At 51.8% G+C, this 11,498-nt stretch overlaps 1 protein-coding gene across 2 annotated transcripts; it reads left to right on the top strand.

The window, feature by feature from the left end:
• The first annotated feature begins 4,103 nt into the window (after positions 1 to 4,103).
• Positions 4,104 to 10,429, top strand: MYC (MYC proto-oncogene, bHLH transcription factor). 2 transcript variants are annotated; one of them, XM_081012717.1, is made up of 3 exons: positions 4,104 to 4,686; positions 6,199 to 6,937; positions 9,227 to 10,429. In XM_081012717.1, exons 2-3 carry the CDS (start codon positions 6,217 to 6,219, stop codon positions 9,784 to 9,786), a joined length of 1,281 nt encoding a protein of 426 aa, XP_080868843.1. In that variant the 5' UTR covers positions 4,104 to 4,686; positions 6,199 to 6,216; the 3' UTR covers positions 9,787 to 10,429. The 2 variants fall into 2 exon arrangements, with proteins under 2 accessions (XP_080868843.1, XP_080868844.1); XM_081012718.1 differs by lacking the exon at positions 4,104 to 4,686 and adding an exon at positions 5,725 to 5,975.
• The last annotated feature ends 1,069 nt before the right edge of the window (positions 10,430 to 11,498 follow it).

Genomic DNA, 11,498 nt, shown 5'->3' with positions numbered 1-11,498 from the left:
TCAGAAACTGCAATTAATCCAGAATGCGGCAGCTAGACTGGTGACTGGGACTGGATGCTGAGACCATATAACACCGGTCCTGAAATATCTTCATTGGCTCCCAGTACGTTTCCGAGAACAATTCAAAGTGTCGGTGCTGACCTTTGAAGCCCTAAACTGCCTTGGACCAGTATACCCGAAGGAGCGTATACCTCCACTCCCATCATCCAGCCCAGACACTGAGGTCCAGCTCCAAGGGCCTTCTGGCGGTTCCCTCCCTGCGAGAAGTCAGGTTACAGGGAACCAGGCAGAGGGCCTTCTCAGTAGTGGCGCCTGCCCTGTGGAACGCCCTCCCAGCAGATGTCAAGGCAATAAACAACTATTTTACTTTTAAAAGACAACTGAAGGCGGCCCTGTTTAGGGAAGTTTTTAATGTCTGACGCTGTATGGTTTTTAATGCAGTGGTACCTCGGGTTAAGTACTCAATTTGTTCCGGAAGTCTGTTCTTAACCTGAAGCACCACTTTAGCTAATGGGGCCTCCTGCTGCCGCTGCACCGCCGCTGCACAATTTCTGTTCTCATCCTGAAGCCAAGTTCTTAACCTGAGGTAATATTTCTGGGTTAGCGGAGTCTGTAACCTGAAGCATATGTAACCTGAAGCGTATGTAACCCGAGGTACCACTGTATACTGCTTTGGAACATGTGGGGTCCATTGAAACGTACATTTATCTGTACTAATCCCTGCCTTAATTCTGCCTAATCCCTGAAAAAGCCACATAATTTTGTGCTAGTGAAATTAAGGCCAGGAAGCAGTACGCACACACGAAAGTAGCGCGATAAACCATTTTTTTTGCACATCAAGATGTAATTAGCAGCACAGGAGCAAAACCACTAAGAAAAAACTGTTTGGGGAAGCTCCTGTGGCTTTAACAGAAAGGCTGATCACCTGTGAGAAATGTCCCTAGTCATCTGCTGGAAAATGATTGTCAGCTGTTGATCCCTCAAGATCGACAGCTGCTGTTAAGGCACAAGAGCAAGACAGCCCTCTTTTATACGTGGTCAGTTGGCAACTCTCTTCAGGGACAGCGACGCAGGCAAAAGAAACTCAAAAAATGCAGGGAAACTCCTCTCTTAAAGCGACTCAAGACAAACCTTTATTCTGGGGGCAGAGGCTCCTGTGCGGTTGCAAGTAGTAAAAGAGAGAGTGAGAGTAGTCATAAGGAACCTGCTATTTATTACTTAACTAATAATATTAATAACAGTAATCTGAGTCACGAACTTCCCCAGGCGCCCCGCCCCTCCCTTCAGCCTTTGACTTCTTCGCCACTAGAGGGCGGGATTACTTTACTTTAGCCGGCGGGCTGGCACGGTTTCTAGCCGGCTGTGCAGAGAGAGCCAAGTTTGACAATACTTGTGCAAACACGTTTGAGCGTGCAATGTAACAAGTGCTCCTTCCTGCCTCCTTTTAAGGATGTGCATTTCTTCCCAGCCAGCCAGCCAGCCTGCAAAGCCTCTGGGCTGAATGTCCTATGCTTTGCAAAGGAACGGAGGATGCAAATCATTATTAGGGCTGATCCTTTTAATGGTGCTTCTGAAAGTTTCTTGCAAGATTCTGGAACAGGGCGGGCCTTTATATCTGGATTATCGCTGCTTCTGCAGCCCCGCTTGCCCTATGCCCGTTTACTCGGAAGGAAGCCGCGCCAGTTTCAAAGGGGCTTGTTTCCAGTTAAACGCCGCATGCTTAAAACCCTGCTGTCAGCTTCTCAAAAGCCCACCCTTTTGCTAATCTGAATTTTCTCCCGCAGAAAGGGCTTGGCCAGGGGTTGTGGTCCGGCTTCCTTTAACAGCCCTATTCAGCTGAAAGGGTTGAGGAGATAACAGAATTAGAATGGCAAGTCTTTTTTAATGGAGCATTTGATGCAGTCAGTCATTTAACAATGGCGTGTTTACACTTGAAACCCGATTTAATCTAACCCGAGTCGTCGCTTGGGGGCTCTCTCCGGAAAACTAATCTGATCAGGGCCTCGCCTTCATTAGCATGAGAAATCTTCCAAACCGGATTATTTGCACTTAAATCGGTTACTGGGCCTTAAGCAAATTTAATCACGCCAATGAAGGGACTCGATTGAGTTTAATACACAGTCCTCCACTAAAATGACACTGGACTCCTGGGTATGTTTACTCGGAAGTAAACCCCACAATGCCCAGTTTTTGGAGGGGAGGTGTTACTGCTAGGTTAGTGCGCAGTTTAAACCGATTTAAAATGTATGTTTAACAAAAGAATGGTTGCAGCCTGGGCTGTTGGGTTATCTGAAAGCGTTCTTGAGTGAACGGAGATTTAAAAGAATGTTGTGAACCTGCAACCTGCGCCCCCATCCGCCAAAACGCATGTGGATCTTTTTTTGGAGCGAGCTGCGAGGTGTGCTGCTTATTTCCCCTGATGAAATTGTGGAGCAATAATCCCCCGAGCTAATTTTTAATCCGAATTCTTTGGGCATCCGAACAACTTTTGAGAGTCTAGATACAAACGGGCCGTGCTCCCCTCCTTCTTCTACCAACTCTTACATACACAGGTAACCGTTGCTGAACTCAGTAACCTTCACCTCCCTCTCCTCGCATCGCCCCAAGTCAGCGCCCGGGAGCGACGCCAGATTCCCGAGTCTCGTGACATCTTCTGTCTTCACTGCCTCCCGGCCCTGCAAACTCTCGTGCTTTTTAAATACACGCTGAGATCCTCAGTCCTCCTTAAACTAGCGGGCTGCGGTTGTGCGCTGCAAATCCGGCGTTTTTACTCGGGAGTAAAAAAAAAACCCCACCGCACTTGCTTCGCAAACATGCAAAGGAGGTTTAGGATCCTTTCCAAATCTCTCCAGGGAACCCAACCGATTTAAGCGCAAAACGGCTTGCAGGAAAGCGTTCTTCCAAGCACACGCCCCGCCAGAATTTGCAGCAAATTGGGGCGAGGGGCGGCGTTTGCACTGCGAAGGCGTCGCTTCCGAAACGGATCTGCGAAGTCTTTTGGCTTGCACTCCCTAGTCGGAAGTGAGCCCCATTAAAACTCGACGGGGCTTTACTCCCAGGTAAAGAAGTGTGCAATGGAAAGCATTGCATGTTCGTCAAATTATCCACACAAGTGGCAAACCGCCAGCAGTGAGCTCTCCAGACGGATTATATCCCCCAAATAGCTTTTCTTTTTTTTTTTTTTGCAGTGCGGAAGAAACCGGGGCGGATCCTGAACAAAACGCTCCCACACACCCCAAGAAGACAGAGAGAGAGAGAGAGAGAGAGAGAGAGAGAGAGAGAGAGAGTGTGTGTGTGTGTGTGTGTGTGTGTGTGTGTGTGTGTGTGTAAACATCAGCCAACGGCCGCCGACTAGACGGCACCGCGAGGCCCCGATCCCTTGCACGCCTTACTCGCAAGTAAGCCCCACTGATTCCAAAGGGGTAGCAAGCTTGCGCACCGGCCTTGCAGACGCCGGCTAAGGCGCACGGAAAAGCAAGCCAGCGCTTCTTCTCCGGGGAAGTGCAGGGGTGCGCGCGCGCGCACAATATACACATATACACAACCCAGCAGCTCTGCAGGGCGCGCGGCTCGCTCGCCACTACACCTCCCGACTTTTACTATGTTTACTTCCGCCGGCCCCGTGCGGCGGGCGCGCGTAACGTAAAGAAAGAGGCGGCCGGGCTGAATTAAACCGGCCCAGCGTCAGCTGCTGCCGTTACCGCCCCTCCTCCCCGCGCCTTTAACGCAGTGCAGAGCGCGAGCGAGCGAGCTCTCTAAGCGCTGGCCGCGGGCGCGCCTCTTGCAAAAGAAACCCCCCTTCCTTCTCTCCCCATTGCTTTTTGCCAGCCCGAGACCCCTTCCCCAGTCGACCCCCCGCTTCTGGCCGCCGGCTTCCGAGCCTTTCCCCGCCGCCACCCCCGGGTGGAGCGAGGGAGCGAGCGGGGAAGGCGGTACCCCCTCCCCTCTCCAAGACGCGCGTTTCCTCCTCCTCCTCGTCTCCTCCCAGCTCCTTGTTGCAGCCCGTATATGCAAAGCTCGGCTCCACAGTTGGCGGGAAAAAGGAGGCGGAGCGCTTAGCCCGGCAAACCTATAAAAGGCCTGGCGCGCGGGAGTCATCACTACTTTGCTTTCGCAGAGCCGAGGGGAGGGTCCGGCTCGGCTTGGGAAAGGTGCCGCCGCCGCCGCCGCCGCCGCCGCTGCTGCCGCTACTACTACAATCTTACTACTGTTGCCGCCGCTGCCGCCGCCTTTGCGGGGAAGAAATAAATAAATAAATACCCCACCGAGGGCGCGCGCCTGTCCGCCGTCACCCCGCTGCGCGCGCCTCGGCGCGCCCCCCTTACCTATTCCTTCTCTTACATCCCAAGGCGCTGCTCCTTTTTTATATATAATTAAAGGCTTATTTTTTGGACTCTTGAAATCCGACGCGCACTACCAAGAACTCTTCGAACCCGGCTTGCTGCATCGCTCCCTGGGATTTACAACCGAGATCTTTGGACGGACTGCTTTTGCTTTTTTTTTTTTTTTTTTGCTTTTTGAGGGATTTACAAGGAAAGGGGGGGCTGAGCAGATTGCCGTCCCCCACTTGGTGGCTTTTTTCTTTTTAAACCTGCGTTCGTTGGCTCCCCTTTTCTCATAGATATATCCGCAACGTCCCAAATAATCGACCCGCTGTCTTTTTTAGCCGGGACCTGGGAGGAACCGGTAAGTCCGGCCTTTTATTATTATTATTATTATTATTATTCTGCCAGGATCTCTCTGGCTTGCTCTTTCTTGGTGCGTGTGGGTTTTTTTTTGAGAGGCGGGATATCTGAATTTCGCTTAGGCGAAAGTGATCGGTTGTCTCCAGCGTGTCCGAGAGTAGCAGCCCGGCTCGCATTTTATTTATTCCTCTTTCAAAGGAGGCGGGCTCCCAGCGAGCTTTGAGAAGGGGGATTTTGATGAAGAGCTAATTTTGCATTGTTAGGACTGTAGTGGACCTAGATTTCTTGGGGGAAGCGTCTAGATATACCGCTTCCTCTCCTGTTGAAGCTTTGCATTGAAATTGCATTTGCAAGCTGCAAGTAATTTGTTCTTGCGCTTCGCGCGTGGAGAGGTTGGGGTGGGGACCCAGTTTCAGGAAAATTGGGGGGTCTCTCTTAATCCCCCGCCCTCCTGCCCCGGGGTGGAGAAGAGGGGAGGTTCATGTGTTGCGCGGTCCTAAGAGGACTCTTGCAGAAAGGTTGCTTCGAACCCGTTTTGGGAGGAAGGAAAAGGGAGACCTTAAGAGGAAACATTCCTCTTGGCGGACGCAGGATCCTTCGCCAGGGCGCCGCCTGGGTTAATACCCCCGGATATACTCCAGTGGGGCAGACGGGGGGAGGTACGACGGTACCTCGGGGCGCTTGTACTCCGAAGGGGCGGGGAGCCGGAGCGCCGCAGGCTCGTGGGGGCGGCAGGAGATGGGAGTGAATCCCAAGTGGATTTTTTTTTTTAAGGTGGCGCCGGTTCGAAAACCGGGGACTCTCGAATTGAGCCGGAGTACTCATTCACAGAGCAAATTTATGCGTGTCTCGTGGGGGGTGGGTGCCTGACGGGGCCTCGCTTGGCGTGGGTGACACTAGATACCGGATCCTTTCCCCCCCTCCTCTGTGTCCGAGGTATAGGCTCGCAATGCATTGTGCGTTCCGGACGGCTGTCTCCGCGCATTGCGATTTTCGGTGCGCGCCGACGGTGGGGGCTGCCTGGCGGCCGCGGGTGGGCGTTTTGCTTCGGAAAGGAGGCGGGAGCCGGGCTCTGGCAAGCCCGTTCCTCCTCCTCACGTCGAAGGCGCTTTAGCCGACTGGTAGCAGGGAACTCAACGAAGCCGCCTTATCAGCGTCGGAAGCGGAGGACGCGTTGCATTGAACTGAGCGGGGAAACCTGGCGAGGGTGTCGCCGTGCGCCCCGACTCTACCAGCCGGGATGACCCTCGTTAACTTTGGGGGGCGCTGCCTTCCTGACTTGTCTCTTAGGTAACTCGTACTCCCCGCCCCCCATTTCCAGGCGTTCTCATGCGCCTCGACGGTTGTGCATGCAGACGCGGGGTAGTTAGTCCGGGTTACTTTACCCCGCTATTTTGTGTGCGTGTGTAGTAGGGTTTTGCGGAGTCATTCGGAGAGGGGCATGCATGGGATCGGGGCCCCCGCAGCAGCCCACCGTCTAACCGGTTCCCCGTCTTCTCCCCGCCCCTTTTAGGCACTGTCCCCAGCCACCATGCCTCTGACGGTGCCCAGCTTCAGCCGGGCATACGATTACGACTATGACTCGGTGCAGCCGTACTTCTACTTCGAAGACGAGGAGGAGAACTTCTACCTGACGGGGCACCACCGCGGCTGCGAGTTGCAGCCGCCCGCGCCGTCGGAGGACATCTGGAAGAAGTTCGAGCTGCTTCCCACGCCGCCTCTGTCGCCCAGCCGTCGCTCGAGCTGCTTCCCGTCCAGCGCCGACCAGCTGGAGATGGTGACGGAGCTGCTGGGCAGCGACGTGGTCAACCAGAGCTTCATCTGCGACCCGGGCGACGACGCCTTCGTCAAGTCCATCATCATCCAGGACTGCATGTGGAGCGGGGGCTCCACCGCCGCCAAGCTCCAGCAGGTCGTCTCCGAGAAGCTCGCCTCCTACCAGGCCGCCCGGAGGGACGGCGCGGCCGCGGCGCGTAGCGGCAGCCTCCCGCAGCCTTCCCCGACGGCGCCCGCCGCCGCTTCCTCCTCCTCGGCTTCCTCGTCCGCTGCCTCTTCCGCCGCCGCGTCTCCCAGCAGCGCCTACCTGCAAGACCTGGGCGCCACGGCTGCCGAGTGCATCGACCCGTCCGTCGTCTTTCCGTACCCGCTGAGCGAGAAGTCCCCCAAAGTCGAGGCCGCCTCCCCGGAGCCTAGCCCGGCTCCCTTGCTGGTTCAGGACACGCCGCCCACCACAAGCAGCAGCAGCGACTCTGGTGAGTAGCAGCGATACTGCCCCCTCTGGACATCCTTTCTTTTTTTTCGGGGGGGGGGGGAAAGGTTAGTGCATTGACTGCAGTGACCCTAAATATGCAGGTGGGGGGGTCCAGAGTTGGAGAGGAGGGCTAAGCAATTTGGGGGTGTGGGGTGGGCGTGGAGAGCATGGCTAGACACTTGGTTAGGATTAGAAAGGCATGAAATATTGGGTGTTTGCCAGTTTCCAAGCGGATAGGGAAATTGGAAAGGGGGGGGGTGAAGCCACTTTCCTTTCGTACAGACTGAAGGTTGCAGCCGGTGCTGGCCCTCCTCAGAGTAGACCCATTGAGATGAATGGAGGTGGCTGACTTGGTTCCATTGATTTCATGGGGTCTGCTTTGAGGAGGGACCTAGCTGCATTCCACCCTCAGGCTGTTCCCACCCCCACACTGATCAAAGGTGTGCACTGCAAATCTCCCTGCAAAAGCATCTGCAGGCCCAAAGTTATCTGTTACCTCCTCCTGGCCCTCCTACAATCCCGTCTCCAGCCAACTTCACCCAGGGCATATGAAGTGGTCAGCTGCCTTTTAGCAGGGAAAAAAGGTGCAATGAAGTCCTCATTCTAGCCATTCGCCATCCCTGGCCCCTCCTATTGGAGGGTTGCGTGTTTGTGAATGAATGTTCCCATTGTGCAGATGGGAACACTGATCCTGAGCGGGGGAATTTATGCTTAAGCCCTAAGACTTGGAAGGATTTGAAACCTAGAGATACGACTGTTAAGTCATAACTGCATCCTATCCGGGCTTAATAAACTGTGGAGGAGAGAGGAACAAACTCTTGCTCTGTGAAGTTAGGTTTGGCTGTGATATTCAGCAGTGACATACATTTTAAAAGGAAAACTCTGTTCAGAGAATAAAAGGCCTTGACTCTCTCCTTTACCTGCTTTGCAAATGTTTTGGTATCAGGGACTTTCCCTGGAGGGGTGGCTGGCTGGGGAGAACAGCTAACACATTATTTTTTTCTGGGTTTGTTCACACTGGAACTTCTGTTAAACCTTTGAGATAGCTAAATCCTAATGGAATGCGTTGTATTTCTTTTACGCCATGCACTGGCTGATAGGAATATCTTCGTCTTTCCTTCTCCCCCCCCCTCCCTTCCAATTTAAAAAAATAATAATTTCAAGTTCCTCCCCCTTCTAGCATATGTGTGTGTTCTCATCTCTTTTTCTCCTTCCATTTTAAAAAAATGCCACGTTAGCAACACACATGGCTGGGCTTCCCAGGAATTGAATTTCCTGGAGAAAGTCGACCAGGGAGGAATGGGGGGAAGGAGGCAGCCCCTGCTGCTTAGATTTCATAATGGGGTCAGGGCAGGTCGTTGGAGCGGGAATTTTAAACCCACGGGCTACCCTGCAATCAAATATATCTCCTACTTGTATTTCCCATGTGGTGGTGGAGAGTAAACTGAGAGAGAGTTAGGGAGCGCGGTTCAACAGGTGCAGAGACATTTCTGGGGTGGAGTAGGAGAAAGTTTTCAAGGTGCTCCGAAGAATCCCAGCCTGCGTGTTGTGTAAGCTTTTAAGGGCGCGGCTGCATCACCTTCAATGCTGTCACTCTCCTGCCTTGAGCGCTTGCATCAACCTGTCCCAATTCTCACAGTGCATCTTTTCCCAACGCAAGCAGTCCTGACCTCCTGTAGGTACCAGGCTTGACACGTCATGTGTGAACAGGGCCGTTGGGGGCATGGCCAGCAGCAGTTGTTTTGGGGTGCTTTGCCAGGAATTCCTGCCTTCCCTAATGGGGATCCTCCTGTTCTTAAGATCTGTTAGTGGAGGCAAGCTAAGGGGGTTTCCTTCCGTGGGCAAAATGCTGAACCAAACGCTTGCCTTCTGTCTTTGGTGAACTGCTGTTCCAGAGTTGTGCAATCCTGCAATTTCAACATAGGGAGATCTGAAAGCCAGGAGACAGTTAACAGTCCTCTGAGGAGTGCAATGCCATCTAAACAACCATCTTTCTTTTGTTGCATAACAAAATTACAGTTCCCAGCAAGAAGGGGAGAATGCAGACTTGCTCCTGAAAGCAGAGCAATATCCCCCCCCCCCCCGGCTTGGTTTAAAGCAGGGTTTTCCCAGCTGGTTTTGGACTACAACTCCCATCATCCCTAGCTAGCAGGACCAGTGGTCATGGATGATGGGAATTGTAGTCCAAAAACAGCTGGAAACACTGATTTAACTTGTATAACTGTAAATAGGCTGTTGTTGTTTTAAAAAAACTTACCTTGTTTTTTCTTGTGTTTCTCTTTTCCCCCAGAAGAGGAAGAGGAGCAAGAAGAGGAAGAGGAGGAAGAAATTGATGTGGTTACAGTAGAGAAAAGGCAGCCCGCGTCGAGGAAATCGGAGTCCGGTACGCACAGGAAGCCCCACCACAGTCCCCTGGTCCTCAAGCGGTGTCACGTCCCCATCCACCAGCACAACTATGCTGCCCCTCCGTCCACCCGCGTCGAATACCCGTCCGCCAAGCGGCTAAAGTTGGACAGTGGCCGAGTCCTCAAACAGATCAGCAACAACCGCAAATGCTCAAGTCCGCGCACCTCGGACTCCGAAGAGAACGACAAGAGGAGGACGCACAACGTCTTGGAGCGCCAGCGGCGGAATGAGCTCAAGCTGAGCTTCTTCGCCTTGCGAGACCAGATCCCTGAAGTAGCCAACAACGAAAAGGCCCCGAAAGTCGTCATCCTCAAGAAGGCCACGGAGTACGTCTTGTCCATCCAGTCGGACGAGCACAGACTGTTAGCCGAAAAGGAACAACTGCGGAGGAGGCAGGAGCAGTTGAAAAGCAAACTCCAGCAGCTCAGGAACTCTTGTGTTTGAAAACAAAAACGGAAAAAAGGGGAGACATCGTGTAGATTGGGATGGACATTGATCGGGGGGGGGAAGTATAAGAACTTTTGTGCTTTTTTAAAAAACAAAAACTATGTACTGATGGACTCAACAATGTGTGAAAAGCGGAATTGTTGCAATTGCATGCTCGACAACTACACAACCTTGGTCTGCCCTTGGTGTGGGGCTGGCCGGAACCTCAAAACTGCCTCTGAACTGATAAAACTTTGGGCAGGAATCTTCTTCATTCTTCTGGGGGATGAACATTTCCTCTTAACCTTTTTCTTTTTGTATTTAAAACGTCCCATCCCCCTCCTTCCTTTCTTAAGGTGATTTACAGGTGACGCAGAGTTCGTCACCGCATCTGTAAATATATTTACGCAGCCTAATGACCTGTACATATCTTTATTAAAAAAAAATCTTTATAGAAAAATTTAAAAGAAAAACCTGCAATGCTTAGTCGGTTGTGGCAACTGAATTTATAATTGTCTTGAACCTTTTCGTGCCATAACATTTCACAGAAACTTTTGGTCGTTTTTATTTAAGTATCTTTTTGTCATTTTTTTTAAAAAAAGAAAGAAAATGATTTTATTTTGTGTTTCTAGATAAATAAAATATTTGCCCTAAATTGTAAGCATCTGTGGCTTGCACGTTTTCCTTGGCCGTTGGATTTCTAAAGGTATAATTCCCAGGAAGTGCCGCAACAAGCGGCTTTTTAAAACTTGGGACTCCAGCTGTTTTTGGACTACAGTTCCCAACATCCCTGGCCGGCTAAGGATGATGGGAGTTGTAGTCCAAAAACAGCTGGGGATCCAGGTTTGAGAAACTCTGGTTTAAGCAATGGAAGTATCCGCTTAATTTAACCCTGGATAGCTCAGTTGGTTACAGTGTGGACCTGAATAATGCTAAGGTTGCGGGTTCGATTCCTGCATTGCAGGGGCTGAACTAGGTGATTCTCAGGGTCCTTTTCAACTCTACATTTCTATGATTCCATGTGGCTGAAAGCAGTGCCCTAATACTGCATGGCTGAACACTGGAACAGTGGTAATAGCTTCCTTAAAACATGGCTCCAACCAACTCACTATTCTCAGCTCACAAGTTGGAGAGCCTTGTGGGCCCCCTTCTCCAGATCTGTCTGAACTACAACTCCCATCATCCCAGACCAACAGCCATATTGGCTTGGGCTGGTGGGAGTTTGGATCCTCTGCCTAGATTTCCCATCCCTCGGTTCCACTGCCTGTGTGTCTTTGCAGCATCAGAAAATAAGCCCTTCCCAGTTTTACGTAAACCAGGCATGGCCAAAGTCCTTTTGGGCAGCCTAATCTGGCCCTCTGGTCGGTAAAAGCCTGGAAAAAAGGTCAACAACTTTGGTCGGCCCTCACAGCCCTTCACTTCATCAAATGTGGCCCTCTTTGAAAAACGTCTGGGCACCACTGATGTAAACAATGGTTTCTGCAAGACCAGGCAGTGTGCGTTCCTGTATTTACACATCATTTGCATGCCGTTTCCAGCACGCTTCCAATTAAAAAAGATATATAGCAGGAAGTTATTATCCTGTCTGCTGTTATGCAAACCAGAACCTCACATACAATGTGTGTTCTTTATCCCTAGTGGACTGGTGTATTTTGGGGGGGAGGGCACCAACTGCCAAATGTTCACAGAGAAGAGGGGTTGGCTGCTAAACCACACCGTGACACAGACAC

Source organism: Podarcis pityusensis (assembly GCF_964106645.2).
Source record: "Podarcis pityusensis genome assembly, chromosome: 7".
NCBI classification, from domain to species: domain Eukaryota; kingdom Metazoa; phylum Chordata; class Lepidosauria; order Squamata; family Lacertidae; genus Podarcis; species Podarcis pityusensis.
This window is presented reverse-complemented; position numbering and strand designations above follow the sequence as displayed.

Excerpts from the sequence above, each read along its gene's own strand:
- MYC (XM_081012717.1), top strand. The coding sequence starts at position 6,217 with ATGCCTCTGACGGTGCCCAGCTTCAGCCGGGCATACGATTACGACTAT. Across the intron at positions 6,938-9,226 it reads AAGCAGCAGCAGCGACTCTG|AAGAGGAAGAGGAGCAAGAA; the intron begins GTGAGTAGCAGC and ends CTTTTCCCCCAG.